Source organism: Rutidosis leptorrhynchoides, chromosome 7 (genome assembly GCF_046630445.1).
Source record: "Rutidosis leptorrhynchoides isolate AG116_Rl617_1_P2 chromosome 7, CSIRO_AGI_Rlap_v1, whole genome shotgun sequence".
NCBI lineage: Eukaryota > Viridiplantae > Streptophyta > Magnoliopsida > Asterales > Asteraceae > Rutidosis > Rutidosis leptorrhynchoides.
The window spans coordinates 126,009,407-126,030,830 of NC_092339.1; the positions used below are offsets into that span (position 1 = coordinate 126,009,407).

The 21,424-nt window shown below is 34.4% G+C and overlaps 2 protein-coding genes across 3 annotated transcripts; both read left to right on the top strand.

The window, feature by feature from the left end:
• The first annotated feature begins 346 nt into the window (after window positions 1-346).
• LOC139857344 (uncharacterized) lies at window positions 347-9,945 on the top strand. Of its 2 annotated transcripts, XM_071846090.1 has the most exons (23): window positions 347-498; window positions 634-812; window positions 953-1,015; window positions 2,024-2,280; window positions 2,388-2,469; window positions 3,081-3,155; window positions 3,255-3,314; window positions 3,397-3,501; window positions 3,581-3,691; window positions 3,810-3,851; window positions 3,933-4,025; window positions 4,113-4,270; window positions 4,801-4,865; window positions 4,938-5,090; window positions 5,805-5,929; window positions 6,031-6,073; window positions 6,169-6,260; window positions 6,773-6,821; window positions 7,024-7,094; window positions 7,491-7,601; window positions 8,220-8,317; window positions 8,900-8,945; window positions 9,615-9,945. In XM_071846090.1, exons 2-23 carry the CDS (start codon window positions 654-656, stop codon window positions 9,657-9,659), a joined length of 2,103 nt encoding a protein of 700 aa, XP_071702191.1. In that variant the 5' UTR covers window positions 347-498; window positions 634-653; the 3' UTR covers window positions 9,660-9,945. The 2 variants fall into 2 exon arrangements, with proteins under 2 accessions (XP_071702191.1, XP_071702190.1); XM_071846089.1 differs by having other exon boundaries at window positions 4,801-5,090; window positions 9,615-9,943.
• A 2,469-nt stretch (window positions 9,946-12,414) lies between these two features.
• Window positions 12,415-20,043, top strand: LOC139858050 (importin beta-like SAD2). Its single transcript, XM_071846901.1, has 22 exons — window positions 12,415-12,578; window positions 12,713-12,848; window positions 12,955-13,042; window positions 13,130-13,279; window positions 13,723-13,885; window positions 14,016-14,200; window positions 14,278-14,451; window positions 14,611-14,756; window positions 15,165-15,288; window positions 15,391-15,571; window positions 15,703-15,862; window positions 15,965-16,006; window positions 16,364-16,482; window positions 16,575-16,773; window positions 16,974-17,105; window positions 17,308-17,411; window positions 17,781-17,960; window positions 18,093-18,232; window positions 18,543-18,682; window positions 18,796-18,947; window positions 19,197-19,323; window positions 19,420-20,043. Exons 1-22 carry the CDS (start codon window positions 12,489-12,491, stop codon window positions 19,581-19,583), a joined length of 3,096 nt encoding a protein of 1,031 aa, XP_071703002.1. The 5' UTR covers window positions 12,415-12,488; the 3' UTR covers window positions 19,584-20,043.
• Window positions 20,044-21,424: the final 1,381 nt, after the last annotated feature.

Below are 21,424 nucleotides of genomic sequence, written 5' to 3' on the forward strand. Positions count from 1 at the left end.
TGATCCATCTTGAGCAACTATTCTACTTTATTTACATGTTAATTACAAAACATTAAAATACACATCATGGTTAAGTAATCATCTTCAAATAAAAGTTGTGATTTAATATTTTTTCCTTTAAAACCCCGTGTTATCACGGGTCCTTTAACTAGTATTAAGAGTGTTACTCAATATTAAAAATTAAATTTATGATTAACAAAAGTTGCAATACATACAGAATATACGTAGTGTAAGTAACGAACAAGTCAAAGAAGTCAACAGTGTTTTTTTCATACGTTTAAAAATCCCCAAATTTTCTCTTCACTTTCTTCTTTTCGTAAACATCTATGTCTTCGATCACTATAATTATTTCATTTTAGTTTTTAAAAATTACTCAATGGCTGTATGTGTCGTATAATATTCAGTTTCATCCAGGTTCATCATTAATCATTAATTATTATTTATGTTTGTAATTTGTAAACAATCGATGCTCTTCTGTTGATACCAGCAAAATTAAAGGTAATTAGGTCATACATATACGTTTATATGTATATCTGTATGTATTATCTACATGTTATTTAAGATATTACTGTGAAAATTAGGTTTTGTAATACGATTGATGGAGTAAAATTCTGATATAGTTTGCTATTGCAGCGCGGATCAGTTAGTTGAAGATGGAAAATGGAAATTTGGTGCAACAGTTATCTACTTTGAGTGTTAATGGATATAGCAATAGTGAGGATAGTAATATTAATGGTATGAGCAACAAGAGTGATGGATTGTTTCAGGTTATGAAAGCAGTTGAAGCTGCTGAAGCAACCATTAAACAACAGGTTATTTGTTATTTCATTTTTTAGTTTGCTTTTATATGTTCACCACTATATTGCTTTGGTTATGTATTTCAGTAATGTTGTCTTACATTTATGTTGTTTTGTTATTTTTTTTTTTTTATATATACTTTTTATTTTGGCAGGTTGAAGAGAATAATAGATTGAGGTCTGAGCTTCAAAAGAGGATTCAGGAACTCCAAAACTATGTATGTGTTATCTTCTTTGGATGGTTACATTTAAATCTTCATTATTAGGTGCATTAATTGTTCAATGTTCGTGCAGCAGCTTATAGGATTTATATGTTGTTATAGACATCTCTTTTGAACATGTTTCTAAAAAGTGAGTCTAACAAACCAATTAACCATCATAAACGCCACTTTGGGTAATTTTGATTTTTGATTAATATTACAGCTACTTAGTTTTCAAGGTATGTTTCTGGTTAGCAGTGTCTTATATAAAGGAACACTGAGGTGGAAGGATATTCAGTTTTGAGAACAAATTCTCATGTGGGAATTGTATTTATATTCCTTTTCTTTGTTAACTTAAACACCTACAGTGATCAGCATAAAGTTTCTTTTGTAATGGAGTGTCATCGAGCTAATTAAAGGTTGACACTAAATTGACACAAGCACATAGCATCAAATCCAGATATTAAATCAATGATAACTGGGAATAGGGCATAAGAATTCAAGGTATATCCCCTTGATGTGTATAATACTCTATGTTTCAGGTGGTAAAATGGGCCGGTAGATAGTAGGTCAAATAGTGTAATGTATGGTACGAGCACTTTATCTAATAACTCTTGTGTTCTAGTATTTTGAAATGAATATATGGATGATTAGTGTTTCATATATGTTCACAAAACTGATAATTTTTTACGATAATAATCTATCTTTTTAAAGTAGAGTGATTCGGTAGGTTTCTGCATCACTTTGGTTCATACTCAACCTGTTCTACTTCTACCTATTTAATCCATTTCGGTTTGATCTTTTTTTGTATTTTTTACCCGTTTAAGATTAAATATAACCCTATTACCCTAATTGACCCATTAAGGAGGACACGTGTTCTACTTCTTTATTCCCCGTTGTATTTAGTTTACATATTTGACTAATCGTCCCTCATGAGTCATGTTGCACATTTTCCCGGACTGGTTGTATCTTTTAAATTTGAATTCAATTTTGTAGATGAATTGAGTGTTAGTTTCTTTCTGGCAGAAATTGAAGGATACAAAGGCTGAAAGTCGTCAGTGGAATGATAATGGTTACGAGGGTAATAAGATGCAAAATGAAACCACATTCTATAATTCATCCACTCTAGTTTTCAATAAGGATGGAAATGTTGTCGATCCTATGGAAACCGAAAAGAAAAACGGTGCGGTTAAAATGCTTCCTAGTGGTCACACAGTTCTAAATAATGGGAGTATGATGAGCCAGTTTTCTTTAGCATCCACATCATCATTTTCTCCTTCAAGGTATTTTTGATTGGACATAATTGATCAAGTATAGATGTACCCTTGATTATTCGTTTTGTTTAGCTATATCGAAAAGAACCGATTCACACTCATACACATACTATTAGGTATCAACTTGAAGGAGAATATGACCCGCAATTTAACGTGTCTGGAAATAGTCATGGGTTGGTACCAATGTCTGGAAATCAGGTATATTCGTGTATCTATTATTGTCATGGTTTTTGTTTATGCATATATACTTTTGCTGTTTTAGATTTAGTTTCCTAATTGCCGGTTTTACTATGCTCTTTTACATTTGTTTATGCCTGAGTTTGATTTGGTGTTACATTTATGATATTCTTTCTGTAAAGTGAGGTAATTGTGACACATATACTTATGAGTGGGTCATTTGTGCTATGTTTGACCTCTAACTGTTCCAACTGGTAACATAGAAAATAATGTTAAAGAAAACCCACTGCACCAAATTGTATTTTGATACATAAAACCTTTAAACTTGTTTTAATAGATAGTGTATACTATCTTGAAATATTATATTGCTTCTCTAATCATATTTGACACACTATTTTTTTTCTGAAAAGTAAAATTGCCAATGATTATTTTCGGTCAACTAGACAGACCCGTGCCAAAATTTACCAGTCTCGATTGAAACAGTTTATTCTGTTACCAAATCTATCCAATACTTCAAGCATCCCAATTTACCACCTCTTAAATTATTATTATTATTATTATTATTATTATTATTATTTTGGAATGCACCGCCTCTAAAATAGTCTGCTGTTATACGCGGCACTTGTGTATAGGTTGTTGTTGACACTCGAGATCAGGAGCAAGAGATTTTACTGCTGAGAAAACATCTTGCTGACTATTCAATCAAGGTAGAGATTTGTTATAGTGCTATAGTAGGTTCATATGGTTACAATTGCATTGTTCTTTATGTATGTATTAATACTAAATAAAGCTGTATGGTTCATTAGGAAACCCAAATACACAATGAAAAGTTTGCTCTGGAGAAACGAATTGCATACATGCGTTTGGTCAGCAACATTTTTTATTATTAAATTAATTATGATGTCATATTTCATGACTGTATGCTAGAAGTTATGATAGTTGTTGTAGGCCTTTGATCAGCAGCAGCAGGACCTCATTGATGCAGCAGCTAAAGCCCTCTCTTACAGACAAGACATTGTGGAAGAAAATATACGCTTAACATATGCATTAAAGGTACTAACTTTTTGATTAATCATATATACATACATACATATATGAAATATATTTGAGTTTTGAAAAATGCTGTTTTTAGGATGCACACGAAGAAAGATCAATGTTTATATCATCTTTAATGCCTCTTCTTGCTGAATATTCTCTTCAGCCACCAGCTGTTGATGCACAGTCCATCGTTAGTAACGTCAAGGTTTCTACTAATTAATTAAACGTGCCATTGTCGTCTACTTTTTGTAATTACCTTATTTGTGGTTTGGATATTCTTCTTTATATGATTGTTAATTTTTATTTTTATTTTTTTGTTATAGGTCCTTTTTAGACATTTACAAGAGAGTCTCATAGGTATCGAGGTATGATATGGACGTGTCTAATGATTTGACTTACAAAACTAACCTGAGTTGACTTTTGACTCACTCTTATGTGTCTGCCAGTCAAAGCTAAAAGAGTCTCAATATCAACTAGCCGCTTGGCGTCCTGATTTGAACCCTTCAAGTAATGCACAATCACCATTGTATACTTTTGGGGTATGGTAACTTTATCAAAATGCTCACGATTTCATTATTATATATGCCAATATGTACTATTGATCTCAAAGTTCTTCATTTTTATAGAACAAGAATGGGCTTGAATTGGTCACACAACCGTATTCTGATGGACAAGTACAATCAGACCAGCTGAATGCAAGAGGCTGGGATGTACCGGGTCATTCGGGTCGTGGTGCAGAAAATTTGGAAACTGATTCAGGGTTGTATTCACCCAACTTAAACAGGTTCAAACCCAAAACCTATCTAATATTTTTATTATGCCTGTTCATCCAATAGAATATCATATTACAACCATCTGATTTTCTTTAGGGTGTGTTTGTTTGCCTCTTAATTGAATGGTTCGGCTTGAAGCATTTAGCATTCAACACGTTTGTTTCTGACCTCTGAATGACATATAATAATGATGTTGAATGGTTCAGCATTCAGACCATTAAGAGTTGAAACACTCTCTTAACCATAAAGCACCTATTTTTTTTTTTTTGTAATATTCTTCTCAAATCATATCTACAACACTTAACAAACAAGTGTATTGAAGTTTTTATTAATATAGCACATTAGTTAATAAGGTAAACTTTCCCAATTCATATTGTTCATTTAAAACGATTATCAAATAGCTTATTTTCAAAACCAAGTTTATTCAGAGACTTTGAATCATTCAGGTTATAAACCATCCAGCGCTAAATCATTCGGTTTTATCAAATGCAGCCTTAGTTTGTAGTCATTTGGGTGTGATATTCATTTTGCATTTTTGCAGAAATGATCACTCGCTAGGGCCAAATGCACATATTGGCGGGGACCAGGGTAATTTGTATCCTACAAGTAAGAATAATGAAACTGCCCACAAACAAGTTACATTCAGTGATCCCGTTATCAATAACGATGATGATTTAGATGGGGACGGAAACCGTAATGAAGGAAACGCCAGAGAACAATTTGCCTATTTGAATTCGAAGAACCCACCTTATACAACCACATTTGAAGATCCCAACTATTCACCGTATTTAACTCCAGTTCTCGAAGAACCTGGTTCTTCTTACTCCGAAGGTAACAATTAGGTGTTGCAATTTCAACCTGTTCACTTAAGAATTTGCAGTGGCTGGTTAATTATATTATTTTCTAACAGTTCAAATGGGTAAAAATCAGTACTTTAGCTTATAAGGAAATGTATCAGAGAGATCAATAATCACCCATAATGTATTTGTAACACGTAGAACCTCTTGAATAATGTTGTCCAAAATATTAGATAAATACTTGGATCATTAGTTTATGTGGTCATATTTGACACAACACACATACACAGCAACACGTACACAACACACACACACAACACACACACCACACCACACCACACAACACACGCACGCGCACGCACACACACACACTCACAACACGCACACAAAACACACACTCACAACACGCGCGCGCACACACACGCGCGCGCACACACACACAACATATACAACACACAACACACACAACACGCACACCCAACACGCACTCACAACACACACACACACACACAAAACAACAAACACACACACAACACACATGCACAAAGATATAGATAGATACATATATAAATTGTAAACTTTAGACGAAATATAGTCCTCGATATCCCAACCTGCTGCTTGTAGACAAAGTTATCCAATTAGGGTTTACATCTACTTATTTGCCACTTCTAGTAATAACCATGTGTGAACTGGATTATAATTTTAACATAAGTTGGTCAAGGGTTGACTTGTCTGTTACATTGTTCAGCTGCTGCAGATGATGATCCATTGCCTGCAGTCGAATCACTCCAAATTTCTGGTGATGCTTTCCCGGGGCGGGAACTTTTGGCTAGCGGATTTTCTCTTAATGGAACTACAAGTTGTAATTTTGAGGTGTTACTCGTGTCAGCATTTTAAGCTTTTTTCTCATTTGCTCATTTTAACTTTATGTCCAATTTCAATAATTTGTAGCATATTTACATGTTATTTTGCAGTGGGTACGGCATATGGAAGATGGATCCGTTAGCTATATTGATGGTATTCCTCATGCTTTTATGTTTATTTATTTTCATTCTTTGTTTATATATATGTAGTATGTGTATGTATGTATTCATTAAGAAATTATCATGCAGGTGCAAAGCAACCAACGTATATTGTTACGGCAGATGATGTCGATACATACCTTGCAATAGAAGTCCAACCCATGGATAATAGAAAGCGAAAGGTGTTTTTATTTTTATTTTACCCACACTTGATTTTTGCTTTTCATTTACTCGGTTTTTGAGACAAACAAACTTTATTGCCCACCATAAACAAAATATAAATTGTAACAATAATTTCGGTAACTATATGTTTTCAAAAACTAATTATGTTAAATATATATAATAGCAACAAAAACGATTAGATGTCATACAATTTTTTAATATGTTGCGAGAACGTGTTCAAATAAATACATTGTGAGAAATTACTGAAATCTCGTGAGGAAGTCCCTGTAGCGAGAAATTAGTCAAATAAAATATTGTGAGAATCTGATTAATATATCATATCATTACTCAATGTTTTTGTTTTCTAATTCATATAAAATATAGAAGGAGAAGTTGATGTGACCACCCTACCCAAATACATACTAATATCCGTATGTGTGATGTTTCATATCCGATTTAGCAACTTTGCTTAGAAAATCAGGACATTTTAATGACTCTGTTTATAATGACTCTATTTGGCTTACCTTTTCAGGGTGAACTCGTAAAGGTTTTTGCCAATGAGCACAGAAAAATTGTGTGCGGTAAGCTTTCCGTTTTTTTTTTTTCCCCCTTCTGGCCTCCAAATATCAGTTTACTTGCAATTTACAAATTACTAGTTCATTTTATTTTTTATTTTTAATCATCATTATCTTCTTATGAATTTCTGATTTTGTGACCATAAGGTCTAAAAGGTTTATATATCACTCCTAAAGTTACTGTATTATAACCCTTGGATGCTTACAGATCCTGAAATGCATGACCGTATCAGAGAAGCTCTTCAAGCTGGTCATGCTGAACACAGTTTGTCTTTATGGGTACATCTCTTTAAGTTACTAGTAGCTAGAGGTGGCAATTTGGGCGGGTTAGGTATTGGGTTAAAACAAGCAACTTTTGTGAAGGTCAAAGCTGGTCGAGTCAGGATGGGTTGACTCACAAACCCTTTCTTTGCCATAACAAATAATAATCCTTTGAATAAATTTGAAGTATCAGCTATGTTGGAGGTTGTATATATAAATAAAAATTCCAGGCGCCGTTTGACTTGTTTAATCCAGTTTACCCAGCTTCTTCTTGGCTATATTTTTAAAGTTTACTCAGTTGACCTATCAGAGATAATGTAACGCAAGTCGATGGGTCAAAGTTGCCTCCACTTATTCTCATCTTAGATTTTTATTACACATAATCTGAATTATTTATTCTTTGTTAATGTTCAGAGGGGATTCCTTGACATATGGGACCCAGTTATATTAGTGATCAAGAAGGATGGAATTAGCATAAAGGGTGGCGGCACTTCGATATATGAGAAATTTTCTTCAGCCACAAGCGTATGCTTTCTTGCTTTTTAACACTATTGTAAAAGTCGCCCCGAGTCAGTCCGTCGTCCCTGTCGCCTAAAAACGCCTAAAAAGTCAGCCAACGCTAAAAAGTCAGGTCTGAGTCGGTCAAAGTCAGTCAATGTTGGTCAAAATTTTAATTTTTTTTTAAAACTAGATTTTGTGCTCTATATCTATATTTGAAATATTTGTTTTATGTTCGATATATTTATGTTTAATATATATATGTTTAATTTATATATTAATAAAAGTCAACGTTGGTCAACGCCCCGACTCGTCCCTCTAAGGTCCTGACCGACTCGTCCCCGGATCGCGACTTTTACAACCTTGCCTTATAAAAGATGGTTATAGTTCTATTTGTTCAAACATAGTACATCACATCTAACTTATGATATAGCTATATAATGTAATGGAAGAGTGTTCCGAGTTTGAATTTGCTCATATTGACTGTATATGGCTATATTTATTGGTTAGGTCCATTTTTTCTTCATCAGTTATCAATTCAGTAAAGGTTTCTTGGTCCATGGTTGTAGGAAGTAAAGTTGTTCTTGTACTTTGATCCTTTTCAATTTAATTTAATACTAGATTAAAATTTAATGACATTTTCAGGTATTCATTCCTTGTGGAAATCCTTTAGAGTTTTCTTTTATTGGTTTGGGAGGTGTAGAGAGGCGGCTTCGAGTGGAGCAACAATCAGTTGCTATCAGGTGGTAATTTTTGTAATATTACTATTATTAAAGCTTGTGTACACACACACACACATTGGTGTGAATATTATATGCATAAATAAAGTATTTCTCTTATGTTTTCCGTCTTTTGCCCATGCACATGCACATCCTGTTTTACAATTCTAGTTGTGGGTGGCAAATTGGGCGGGTTAAGTGATGGGTCATAATGGATAGGTAGGCCCAGGGTTTATAAACTCCCTTCTACATTATATTATATTTACATATATAAATCCAAGATAGTAATTCTTACCAAATGAAAATATGATTTTTTTTTTTAAATCTTGTCATTGTCATTATTATTATTATACATTTTCTACTTTAAGTGACTTCAAATTGTATGATCGGTTTCTTTGTCAAGTACTCAAGTAAGAATTCTAGTTAATAAGCCCTATGGCCAGTTATCAATAAAGTACAACCAGATCAACCTATATTCTCATATAAAAGTGCAGTTGCCTTATAACAAATAGAAAATATATAGTTTTCTAGATGTTTATGACACTGTTGGTATATATTTCAGTAACTAATGTTGATGCATTATTGTATTTCCATATCTCTTTGCAGTTTGAGGGATATAATTGTTCTCACCATGAGATACTTTATCAAACGGGTACGTCTTCATTCCAAAATTTAGCTTAACAAGTGTTTAAATGATCTCGAGAACCTTTACTTCACACCTGCAGTGGATGTTCCAAAACTGGATTCAAAGATGAATAAATCCAAGAAAAAAATTAGCCTTTTCATAAAAAATGCTTATAACCTTAAACTATCAACTCTTTTATCTCCATCATATGTGGTTAGACTGTATTTTTATTTTTTTTGGATTAGCGAGGAAACCCCCCTATGAACGAGCACATTGGCTCCCCATAGAGGGTAAACCTCAGGTAATCAAGCCCCCGGGCGCGAGACCTGATACTGGGTGAATTGCGTATTATGCGTACCCTCTAGTCACACTCCCTTTCTGAACGATTTGGCATAGCCAGGAATCGAACCCGGGTGGTGTGCTTCATTGGGCAACTCGGTGGCCACTCAGGCAAGCCTGCGTGGTTGGTTAGATTGTATTTCATATATGCATAATGAAATAATCATTGAGATTTGAGCTGCAAAAATATATGGAATCTCTCCGAATCAGTAATGCATGCTAAGATGCTTAATAATTACGGATTCATAATTTATTATCTTAGGCCAACCGTAATAGGTTTATAACACTTATCATAAATGTTTGGTAGCGTGATTTGTATTTCAACGTAGCCGATATTAATTTTTGGAACTGTTGCAGGCTGTCGAGAAAAAGAAGGTGAAAAAGAAAGGATTATTCTTTTAATGTACAACAAGGTTTGAACTCTTGCCAGTTTCAAGGAGGCCATCTTTGTGACCTTAGAAAAAAACCGTTTTCGGTTGAAGCTCCATTTTGATATTTGCTTTTGTAGATCACACCCACTGTCTATTTGTGTCATTTTTTCTACAATGTATTTAATTTATTTGAGTGCTGTAGTTATTTTTGTGTGAATTGTAAAGATGGGTTTTATCAATTCAAAAGGAAAGTACGTTGAAATGCAAATTCTTGTCGATTAGTTTTTCATCTCACAACTGAAAACCTTGGCCCGACCCGAATACAACAACAAAAGCCGGTGAAATATTCTTGTACAATACGGAGTATTTATTTTCCAAAGTCTTCTTTTTTCAACTTTAATTTCAAATATTTTTATTTGTTTTATGTTTTTTTGGACAGCTTTTAGTTGGGAACATATGTGACTTAACCATCCACGCAATTATCTTTTCTCGCAGTTGTTATACCCGCCCTCAACTGCGTACCCAGGAGAAAAACCGCACCAATTCACGCGATTTTATCTCCCGCAGTTGCTATATCCGCCCCCAACTGCGTACCCAGGAGGAAAACCGCACCAATCCCACGCATATCTCCCACAGTTGCTATACCCGCCCCAACTGCGTACACGGGAGGAAAACCGCACCAATCCCATACGATTAAAGTTAGATGTTTGTACTAGTCGCAAATTTACATAGATCGCAAAAATCACCAAATATGATATAGATTGAAGGATTCGTGTTTGCATAGGTCTCTTATAAGTTACAAGTAAAAAAAAAAAAAAAAATTAAATAAATAAATAAAAATGAGAATAAGCATTCACAAGTTGCAAGGTCGCAAATAATTATCATGAGACCTCGTTAACTTTGGTCATGACCAATAAATCACAGGCCGTGACAAAGATCACAAAAATCACAAATATGATACAGATTGTAGGTTTCCTATTTTCGTATGTGTCATAAGTTACAAAAAAAAAGAAAAAAATAAATAAAAAAATAAGCATTCACAAGTTGCAAGGTCGCAAATAATTATCTTGAGATCTCGTGAATTTTGGTCGTGACTGATAAATCCCATAACTTACCACTTGTTCTTGCCATCTATTTGATATAGTTGGTTGAGTTTATATATATAATGTTCCCTTAAAAAATGAACTGCGTTTCGAATATAATTAGTTACGTTTTGTTCATAAAATTATTACGAGTTGAACGGTGATGACGAAGCAACCTAACTCGCGGCGAAAAAAAAAATAAATCGCGTTAAAATATTGAGTGAGTTTTATTTAATGATTATTATATTAAATTAAAAAATTACACTTTAACCCTTAAAATCACATTTCATTCCCCTAAACAATTAAAAATTCTACCCTCGAATATTTATATTTTCTACCCCTAAGTATTATCCATTTGACAAAAATTTCCCTTGGCCAAAACTACATTGACCAAAAGAAGAAACGATCAAAAACTGGGTTGTTATTAGTATATATGGTTAATTCATTTTAGACTTCAAAATAGTTCAAACGATATATCTAATAAAACCACAAATCCAACGGATTTATGCTCTGTTTGGTTTGAACTAGTGTTCGAGCCCTCGTTTCGCGGCGGATGTTCGGTTTTCAATGTATTTTATTGCGTTTAGTTTGTAAAATCATTTTGTGGGATGATGTCGTTGAAGCGCAACTCGAGTCGAACTAAAAGGTATAACCCGTGAAAGATTTAAATGTTATTTTAAATTAACAATATATGTGCATCTCCGCATTTCGCTATGGAATTGTCGACTTTTAAAAATTTAACGGAGAATTAACGTGTATGAAAAGTACTCCAAATATTTAGCGCTTTTTAAAAAGCGTCCGTTTTGCGTGTAGCTAGTGACATTGTGTTCATAAAATTATTTTGAGTTTAACGATGGTGGCGGAAAAATTTAACTCGTTGCGAGCGCGAAGATATGGCCCGTTGAATATTTGGGTGGAGTTTGTTTAAGATTTTTTATGAGAATGAGTATTTGACAATTTATCCCCCTGGTTGGGGGTAGGTTTGATTTTTTGGATAAAGTGTGGGGGTTTTGTTGTGCAATTTGAAAAGGAAAAAAAAGTGAAAAGTCGAAAGTACCCATATGTACTATTTATTTTTCCTATAGTAATAGTAATAACTAGGAAGTGGCCGGTTGGCCCACTCCGTTGGGCCGGGAAAACAAACTTTCGTAAAAAAAGGCACTAAATGACAAAATTGCTAACGTTATAATGATGTCGTCAAAAAACTATTCATTCATGTTGACTATTATGTATATTGTTAATAATTGTTAATAATAATAATAATAATAATAATAATAATAATAATAATAATAACATTCAATTAAGGGGGATGATTCTCACACACACTTTTTTGATCCTCACACACCAATTGAGTATTATTAGAAAAGTAAAAGGTTAAAAAGTGTATGTGAAGATCAAAAAAGTGTGTGTGAGAATCATCCCCCTTCAATTAAACAAGCATGCCCTGTTTGATTAGGATTAAAAATCATTCAATTAAGCAAACCCACCACCACTTATAACATTTACTCCGTACTACGGTAAACACCACCACCACTTATAACATTTACTACGGTAAACACACATAATAACAGACGAGTGAGTATCACGCGCCTATCCGATTTCAACCACCCGTGTCGTCAAACGGACCCAAAAGTTTACATCGTGTCTCTAAACCCTAATGATTTATAATACTCCTCCTCTTTACATGTTTCCAGCCAGCCTTCATTTCCTTTAAAACATCTTCCAACTTTCTGTAAACCCTAGAAATCATTAATCTCCGATTCAGTCATCATAATCCGATGGATCTTCCTAATCTCGCGATTGTTCTCAAAGCAGCACTTAGCCCTAATCCTGCTGAACGCAAAGCTGCTGAAGATAGCCTCAATCAGGTATAATTATTTATCCAATTATTATTAGTTTTGGATTACGATTCACAATTATGTGTATCGATTGTGTTTTTATAGTTTATTTAATGGTTGATTTGTATTTGTATTGATTGTTTTCAATTTTTGTGTCAATTCAGTATCAGTATGCTCCTCAGCAGCTGGTCACGCTGTTGCAGATTGTTGTTGATGCAAATTGTGATATTGCTGTTAGGCAGGCTGCTAGTATTCATTTTAAAAACTTTATTGCTAAAAATTGGTCACCTCATGATCCAGGTACATCGTTTTTTCAACTAGTTTGAAATTAGAATACAGACAGATGAGTTAATTATAAGATATATGTACACATAATATATTGGATACTTGATTTATGTCATTGTAGATGAACAGTCGAAGATCTTGCCAAGTGATAAGGACTTGGTTAGGCAGAATATTCTTGTTTTTGTACCGCAACTTCCTCCGTTGTTGAGGTATAAATGGTGTCTTTAGAATGTTGTGCCTGTTTGCTGTTGACTTGTGAGATTTGTAATGGATACGGTTGTTGTGATTGTGTACAGGGCACAGTTGGGTGAGTGTCTCAAGACGATTATACATGCGGATTATCCTGAACAATGGCCAGCTCTTTTGCATTGGGTCACTCATAACTTACAAGATCAGCAAGTTTATGGAGCTCTTTATGTGCTTAGAATTCTTTCTCGAAAATATGAGTAAGTTTGTTATGAATCAACAGCAGCAATACATGAGCTAAAGTTTTTTATTCATACAGTTTGCCAATGGGGGCAGGTGCAGCCTGACATACCTTTGTTATGATACTTTTTACTTTTGTTTGATAAACGGACCAGATTTAGACGGTGTGTCTTAATTCATTGTGTTAATGCAGAAGATGATTGATAAAGTTACTTGATTTTGATCAAGATAATTACTTTATATCTAAGCTCTGTATATCTAGTTTTTTTGTCACCACAGATCTTTGTTTTGATTGTCATACTGTAAGTTCCTCAAATGTTTATGCTATGAGATATTGAGATAATATCTTTCAAACATTTCAACTCATTATATTTGGTCATATCATGACATGTTCAAGTCTTACTGCAGAGTATTATAAACATGCAGTATTTTGATTAATATAATATGCATTTGTTCTTTTTAGGTTCAAGTCAGATGAGGAGAGGATTCCAGTTTACCATGTTGTTGATGAGACTTTTCCTCATTTACTTAATATATTTGGAAAGCTTGTTCAGATAGGAAATCCATCAATCGAAATAGCAGATCTTATTAAGCTCATCTGCAAAATATTCTGGTCGTCCATATACGTAAGTCCCTATATCTGTACTTACTAAGCTTGTTCAGATAGTAGAATATTAAATAGCATCATTAAGTATAGTATAAAATATTTATCGAACCTCTCTTAACATAAAAAATGTTATTTACCGTGTCAATCAGCTGGAGATTCCAAAGAAATTGTTTGACCCAAATGTTTTTAATGCTTGGATGGTTCTGTTCTTAACTATGCTGGAGCGACCCGTGCCATCCGAGGGCCAACCCACCGATCCCGAGCTTCGCAAATCATGGGGATGGTGGAAGGTAAAGAAGTGGACAGTTCATATATTAAACCGCCTCTACACTCGGTGAGTCATGGATTAAATTATTTCTAAATGTTTAGTTAGGAGAATTTTTAACATCTCATTTATGTAACGTTTATCAGGTTTGGGGACTTAAAATTGCAAAATCCCGAGAATAAAGGTTTTGCGCAACACTTTCAGAAGAACTATGCTGGAAAAATTTTGGAGTGCCATCTTAACTTGTTGAATGCTATCCGTATCGGTGATTATTTACCTGATAGGGTTACCAACCTCATTTTGCAATACTTGAGCAACAGGTGTGTTTCATATAATTGATATGATGAGTCCATATCTAAGCCTGAAAAACTAATTGCCGTTTTTTCTGTTTTTTTTCCTTTTAGTGTGAGGTGTAATATATTTCTTTTTTGACTTCTCTTATTAGATTTATTCATATCATGTTTCCATTTGTGATGCAGTATTTCGAAGAACACTATGTACAATCTGCTTCAACCAAGACTCGATGTTGTTCTTTTTGAGATAATTTTTCCACTTATGTGCTTTAATGACAATGATCAAATTCTTTGGGAGGAAGATCCACATGAGTATGTGAGAAAGGGTTATGGTGAGTCTTCTACATATGGTTGCTCTGTACTAGAGAAAAAAGTATGGGTCGGGCAGTTTGGGCAATAGGTAAAAATGGTAGCGTCTTTGTTCATGTCTTTTTTTTTTCTTTTCAATACACTGTTGTCTTGTTTTGAATATTTAATATATAGCTAACGTGTATGATTGCAGAATTCAATCATTTTCCATCATGACTTAGTTTTTGCATGAAATGATTAGGATGTTTTATGCAATAAAACACTTCTAAAAACTGTTGACCCGTTTGGTGCATGTCGAGTATGATTACAGAACTTTGTTAACCCAGTTCACAGGACAGAAAGAACGTAAACCAATGTCACATTATTAAGTTATTAATGTCAGATTATTAAATTATCAAATAAAATTCTTAATGTCTGGTACATATCTGCAGATATTATTGAAGATCTATACAGTCCAAGGACTGCAGCAATGGACTTTGTGAGCGAGTTGGTAAGAAAACGTGGCAAGGAGAATCTTCAGAAGTTCATATTATTCATTGTGGAGATTTTTAAGAGGTATCTTAATAATAATCTTTCAAAAGAATACAATGTATTGCATATGAGATAGTGTACAGTTTTGCTTACAGTTTTATCTAATTACTATCTTCACTTAATTAGATATGAAGCGGCATCTGTTGAGTTTAAGCCTTATCGACAAAAGGATGGTGCACTTCTTGCCATTGGAGCACTGTGTGATAAACTGAAACAGACTGAACCATATAAGTCTGAACTTGAGCCCATGTTGGTGCAGCATGTTTTCCCTGAGTTTGCCAGTCCTGTTGGCCATCTCAGAGCCAAGGTGACTATTTTTACCCGTTTTGCTATTACCTCATCTTGCAATATTGGTATATGTGATCTTTTCTTATCAGTTTATGCTATCTTATTTGGTAGAAACTGTATTCTAAGAGAAGTGTCTTTGAAATTTTTTAGGCTGCATGGGTTGCAGGACAATATGCCCATGTTAATTTCTCTGACCCGAATAATTACCGCAAAGCATTACAAAGTGTCGTCACTGGGATGCGGGACCCTGAGCTTCCAGTTCGTGTTGACTCCGTTTTTGCATTACGTTCCTTTGTTGAATCGTGCAAAGGTAAAATGCAGATATATTGCTAGTTTATTTTCTTGATGTGGTTTTTATTTTTCAAACATCCTGAATTAAATAAGACCGAATTATATTTGTTGTAATTTGCAGATCTAAGTGAAATCAGGCCAATTCTTCCACAGCTACTTGATGGTATGTTCATTTAATTGTTTTTGAAAGAGTAAACTATGTTGTTGGTCCTTATAGTTGTATCAAAACTACTAATATGGTCCTTTAAAACTTTTAATTATGTTGATAGTCCTTTATTTAGAAACTTATTGATCTAAATTACTAACATCTATATTATTAACATTCATTGGATTGAAGGACTATCTAAGTAACAGCTTTTTAACTAAAGGACTATTGACATAATTACAAATTTTAAAGGACTGAATCAGTAATTTTGATACAACAATAAGGACCAACTAAGTAATTTACTCTCTCTGTAAAATGATATCATGGGATTGGTTACCACCTACTTCTTCTTGCATGTTTGTTTTTTTTTTCCAGATTTTTTCAAGCTAATGGATGAAGTTGAAAATGAGGATCTGGTGTTTACTCTTGAAACTATTGTTGACAAATTTGGAGAAGAAATGGCACCCTATGCTCTTGGTTTATGTCAGAGTCTGGTAATGTTAATTTATCAATCCAAATCTGAAATGCAAATATGCAACAAACTGTTATTCTTGATATAACTTTGTGTGCAACTGTAATATTATAGGCTGCTGCATTTTGGAAATGCATTAATACATCTGAAGCTGATGAGGAAGCAGATGATCCCGGCGCGTTAGCCGCTGCCGGTTGCTTACGTGCGATTAGTACGATTCTTGAATCTGTGAGCAGGCTCCCTCACATCTTTGCTCACATTGAGCCAACTTTACTACCAATTATGCGCCGAATGCTTACAACTGATGGTCAAGGTAACATAAATCTTTTACATACTACTTCTCTTCACAAAGTTTGCAACTTTTTGTAAACTGTTATGAAGTTTCACTTGATTAATCATCATCTATAGTTTTATGTAATTATTTGACGACATTGATAATGCACACTCATCCTCAAGATATATTGTTTAACACCTGCTTCATTTAGTCATAGCTTATTTACAACACTGGTACAGATGTCTTTGAAGAAGTTTTGGAAATTGTATCATACATGACCTTTTTCTCACCAACAATATCCATGGATATGTGGAGTCTTTGGCCATTGCTGACAGAAGCTCTTACTGATTGGGCTATTGATTTTTTCCCAAGTATGTTTTTCCCCTCTTTCCACTGTTCAAATAAACACTGTATTTCTAAAAATTATATATATATATATATATATATATATATATATATATATATATATATATATATATATATATATATATATATATATATGTTATCTATGGAGTATTGATTGATTGATATGTTATTTATTTTTGTTGTTTTTGTAATACTATTGTGGTCTAGATATACTTGTTCCCTTGGACAACTATATTTCTAGGAGTACAGTGCATTATTTGACATGTAAGGAGCCAGACTACCAACAAAGCTTGTGGAATGTACTTTCGAATGTAAGTTGCTTTCCATATGTATGTCTTTTGGTTATGGCATTTTATATTATATTATTTGTAAACTTTACAAGAAACATATTTCTCCAAATTTTGTAAGTTTGTGTTATTGTTATACTTAATGTAACCCTAACTAAAACTCTTACATAGTTTCTTGATATAGCTCTTTTGCATAGTATCTATTTTGTAACATTCCATTAATGTTTTTTTAAAGACTATAGAGTATAGACAAACCAAAAACAATGGTGCTCGTTAGTATCTAAAAACGTGTTATACATGTACATTTTTACATACTTGGTGTAAATATCAGCGTATAAACGTATTAATATTGACTTGTCTCTCTATTTACATTATATCTTTTGGTTGTGTCAGATAATGAACGATAAAAACTTGGAGGACAGCGACATTGAACCTGCACCTAAGCTTATTGAAGTGGTGTTCCAAAACTGCAGGGGCCAGGTGGACCACTGGGTCGAACCGTATATTAGACTCACGGTTGAGCGTTTGCGTGTAACCGAGAGACCATACTTGAAATGCCTTTTGATACAAGTTGTAAGTAACCACCTTCTCTATCGTATTGAATAGCCCCAAGAACTTTATCTTGTTAAACTAAAGAACCCAATAATATCACTGTAAGATAAATCTGTATTGCTTTTCAATTTTAGTTTTGTGTATGCTATGCAGATTGCTGATGCTCTTTACTATAATGCATCTTTAACTCTCAACATATTGCAAAAACTTGGCGTTGCGACAGAAGTTTTCAATCTTTGGTTCCAGATGTTGCAACAAACTAAGAAGAATGGCACGCGGGCCAACTTTAAGAGGTAAATATTCATCCGTTTTGGTTCCCTAAGAACACTTGATGTTACAGGTGGCAATTTTTGTTTCATCTATATACAGACGGGCATATTTAGGTTATGCTTTATATCTAGCACATCAAATGGATTATGCTAAAAAGATTAACTAAAGATGAAATGGATGGTCTAGCTGGTCAGACCAGATGAAATTCATCTGAAACGTGTTCAAATGCATATAACGTTCCAAGCTCCTAATTTAAGATTTTAGGTTATTATTGTAATAACATATAGGTTTGTTGTCATATTTAATGTAAATTTTTTATATAAATAATTTCAGGGAACACGATAAAAAGGTGTGCAGTTTGGGTTTGACGTCTCTGCTTTCACTTCCTCCTGAAGTGTTACCTGGTGAGGCGTTGGAGCGTGTTTTTAAAGCAACACTTGAACTGCTTGTTGCCTACAAGGATCAGTTAGCAGGTATTATACTTTCAAAACAACTATATTGTTAATAAACTACCAATGCCAAAGCTACTCGTATCATTGATATATGTCTATAATATCTTATGTGTACTGTACCTTCTAATGATCAGAAGCTGCAAAGGAAGAACCTGAAGATGATGATGACATGGATGATGGTTTGGAAACAGATGACGATGAAGATAATAATGATATGGGAGATGATGATGATGCTGAAGATGGTGATGAAGCTGATAGTTTGAGACTTCAGAGATTGGCTGCACAGGTTGGTCAAACTCGGTCAAACTTGAAATTACTTGGAAAATTGGTCCAAATTTGGAATTCAGTCAAAATTGGGCAAAATTTGCTCGAAATCAGTCAAAGTCAAACCTAGTCAACATCTGAGTACTCCCTGAGTTGCCTACTAGTTAATAAGTCCTGACCGAGTACTCACGAGTAGCGATTTTTGCAACCTTGATTTAAGTGAGACAAAACTAATTATGTTATCAAACCGTGTGTAAAATTGTATCTCCAGGCTAGGTCATTCCGCCCAACTGATGATGACGATGATGACTCTGACGACGACTTCAGCGATGACGAGGAATTGCAATCACCTATTGACGCAGTTGATCCGTTTATTTACTTTATGGATACTGCAAAAGGTAATTTAATTTCCTTAACCACTACATGGTATCCGATATTAAAATTAGTTTGTCTAACATGGTATTGTTTGGTTATTTGATGTCTTGTATGTGTAGCCTTGCAAATTGCCGATCAAGTACGGTTCCAAAATCTGTCGCAGACACTCGACTTCCGTTATCAGGCACTTGCAAGCGGTATTTCTCAACATGCAGATGTTAGAAGAGTCGAAATTGAGAAAGAGAGGTTGGAGAAGGAATCAGGTGCAGCAGGTGCATCGTGATGTTGTATATGCTCGTATTCAAAAAAATTGATTTTGTCTGCCATCAATTCTTTGTTAGTCCACATTCAAGAACCATTGAAAAAGTCAAAATTGGTGGTCAACGGTGACTACCATGAAGAGTTTTTTCGCTCGACTAAGAATTCAACAGATTGGGGTTCTGGATGTCGGTTTTGTGTGGTGAGTCTAGTTTTGTACTTGGTTCTTGATCAGGTGATGGTTGTAGGTTTGGTGTATACGGGTCAAATTGCCCCAATGAGGATAAACAAAGTACGTACCCTTGTGGGTTGGGTATGTGATGTCATGCATACAGAGTCCGGATTCTCATTTTTTGTGTTTTTAATTAATCTTTATTTTCTTGATGGTAGCCCAAGAAAATGTTACTGGATATTCTTTTTGCTATTGAGGTTGTGACGGAGTGTTTGGGAATATTTTTGGTGTTTGTTGACTGTAAAATGATCATTTATTATATTATTTTATTATATTATATTATATTATATTATATTATAAATATGGACAACACCCTCCAATCATAACCCGTCACATAACACCCTCCAATTATAACCCGTCACATACCTCAAAAACATTGTAGCTACTCCAATCATAACCCGCCACATACTCAAAAACACTGCAGCAACTGTAGCGCACTGTAGCTACAGTTTTTTTTTTTTTTTTTTTTTTGATAATTTATTTAATCTTCTTATTTTATACAACGACCAATATTCGTCTTTTTATATATATTCAAAAAAAAAAAAAGAAAAAAAAATCATAAACTTATTAATTTTTTGGTCTCTTTTCCATCTACACCAGCATTCCATGTCCACCAACCACCTGCAACCGCCACCATCAGTCACTTTACACCACCATGCACTGCCACCTACCACCGCCGATTTCACGGCCGGCTACGACCGTCACCGTCCACAACTTTCAACCACCATCAAATCTGATCTAAAGAAAAAACATCCAGATCCACACATGAGACAAACTTCTGGAATAAAGGGCAATTTAGTGTTTGATGAAATATATAAACATATCTGAAAACTTAAAAGACACCCAGCATATCAAATACCTCACGAGTCCACCCAATTGTCTGATTTAAGGGGGGGGGGGGGAAACGATAAACATATATATTAAAGGAACAAAAACAAATCTAAAAATCAACCGACCAATAAACAAATCTGAACGTAGGACGGTTTGGTAGTGGTTAGAAAAAACACATACCTGAAAAGTCAAGTTTTTGAGTCGGGTTTTTCACGACCGTGGCTCTGATAAATGTCAAGCGCTGGACCTCCTGTAGGAGAACAACTACAATAGCCCAACACACCACGAGAGTGGCGGTGGAAAGCTACTTCCGGCAACAGTTACGATCACAACAGCCGACGCCGCCGTCGACCTTCACCGTCGGCCAACACCTTACTATTGTAAAAAAACATCAAAAATAATAATTTTTGCACACGGTACAACTAACCATACAAATAGTACAACTCTATTGAGAGTGGGGTGTTAGAAAAACCCAAAAACTAAATCGAGTTCAGGTGGTCGGAACTACTGGAAACCACCGAGTCAACCGCAACCATCGATATAATTTTTCTTGATATTTTTTTTATGATTTTAGTGTAAGATATTATAATGGTAGTGAAAATGAGAATGGAAAATTGGGGAAGATCGGTGGAGAGGATAATAAGCTGTTAAAGGAGAGAATACGGAGTACTAAAGATAGGGTAGGATGGATATGTGGATGAAATCAACCCATTTTACTTTATTTTTTTTTTATTTACACCCCCATTTACGATGAAAATGACAAACTGATGTAGAGACCCGTCCTAATCCATCCGGACGAAGTC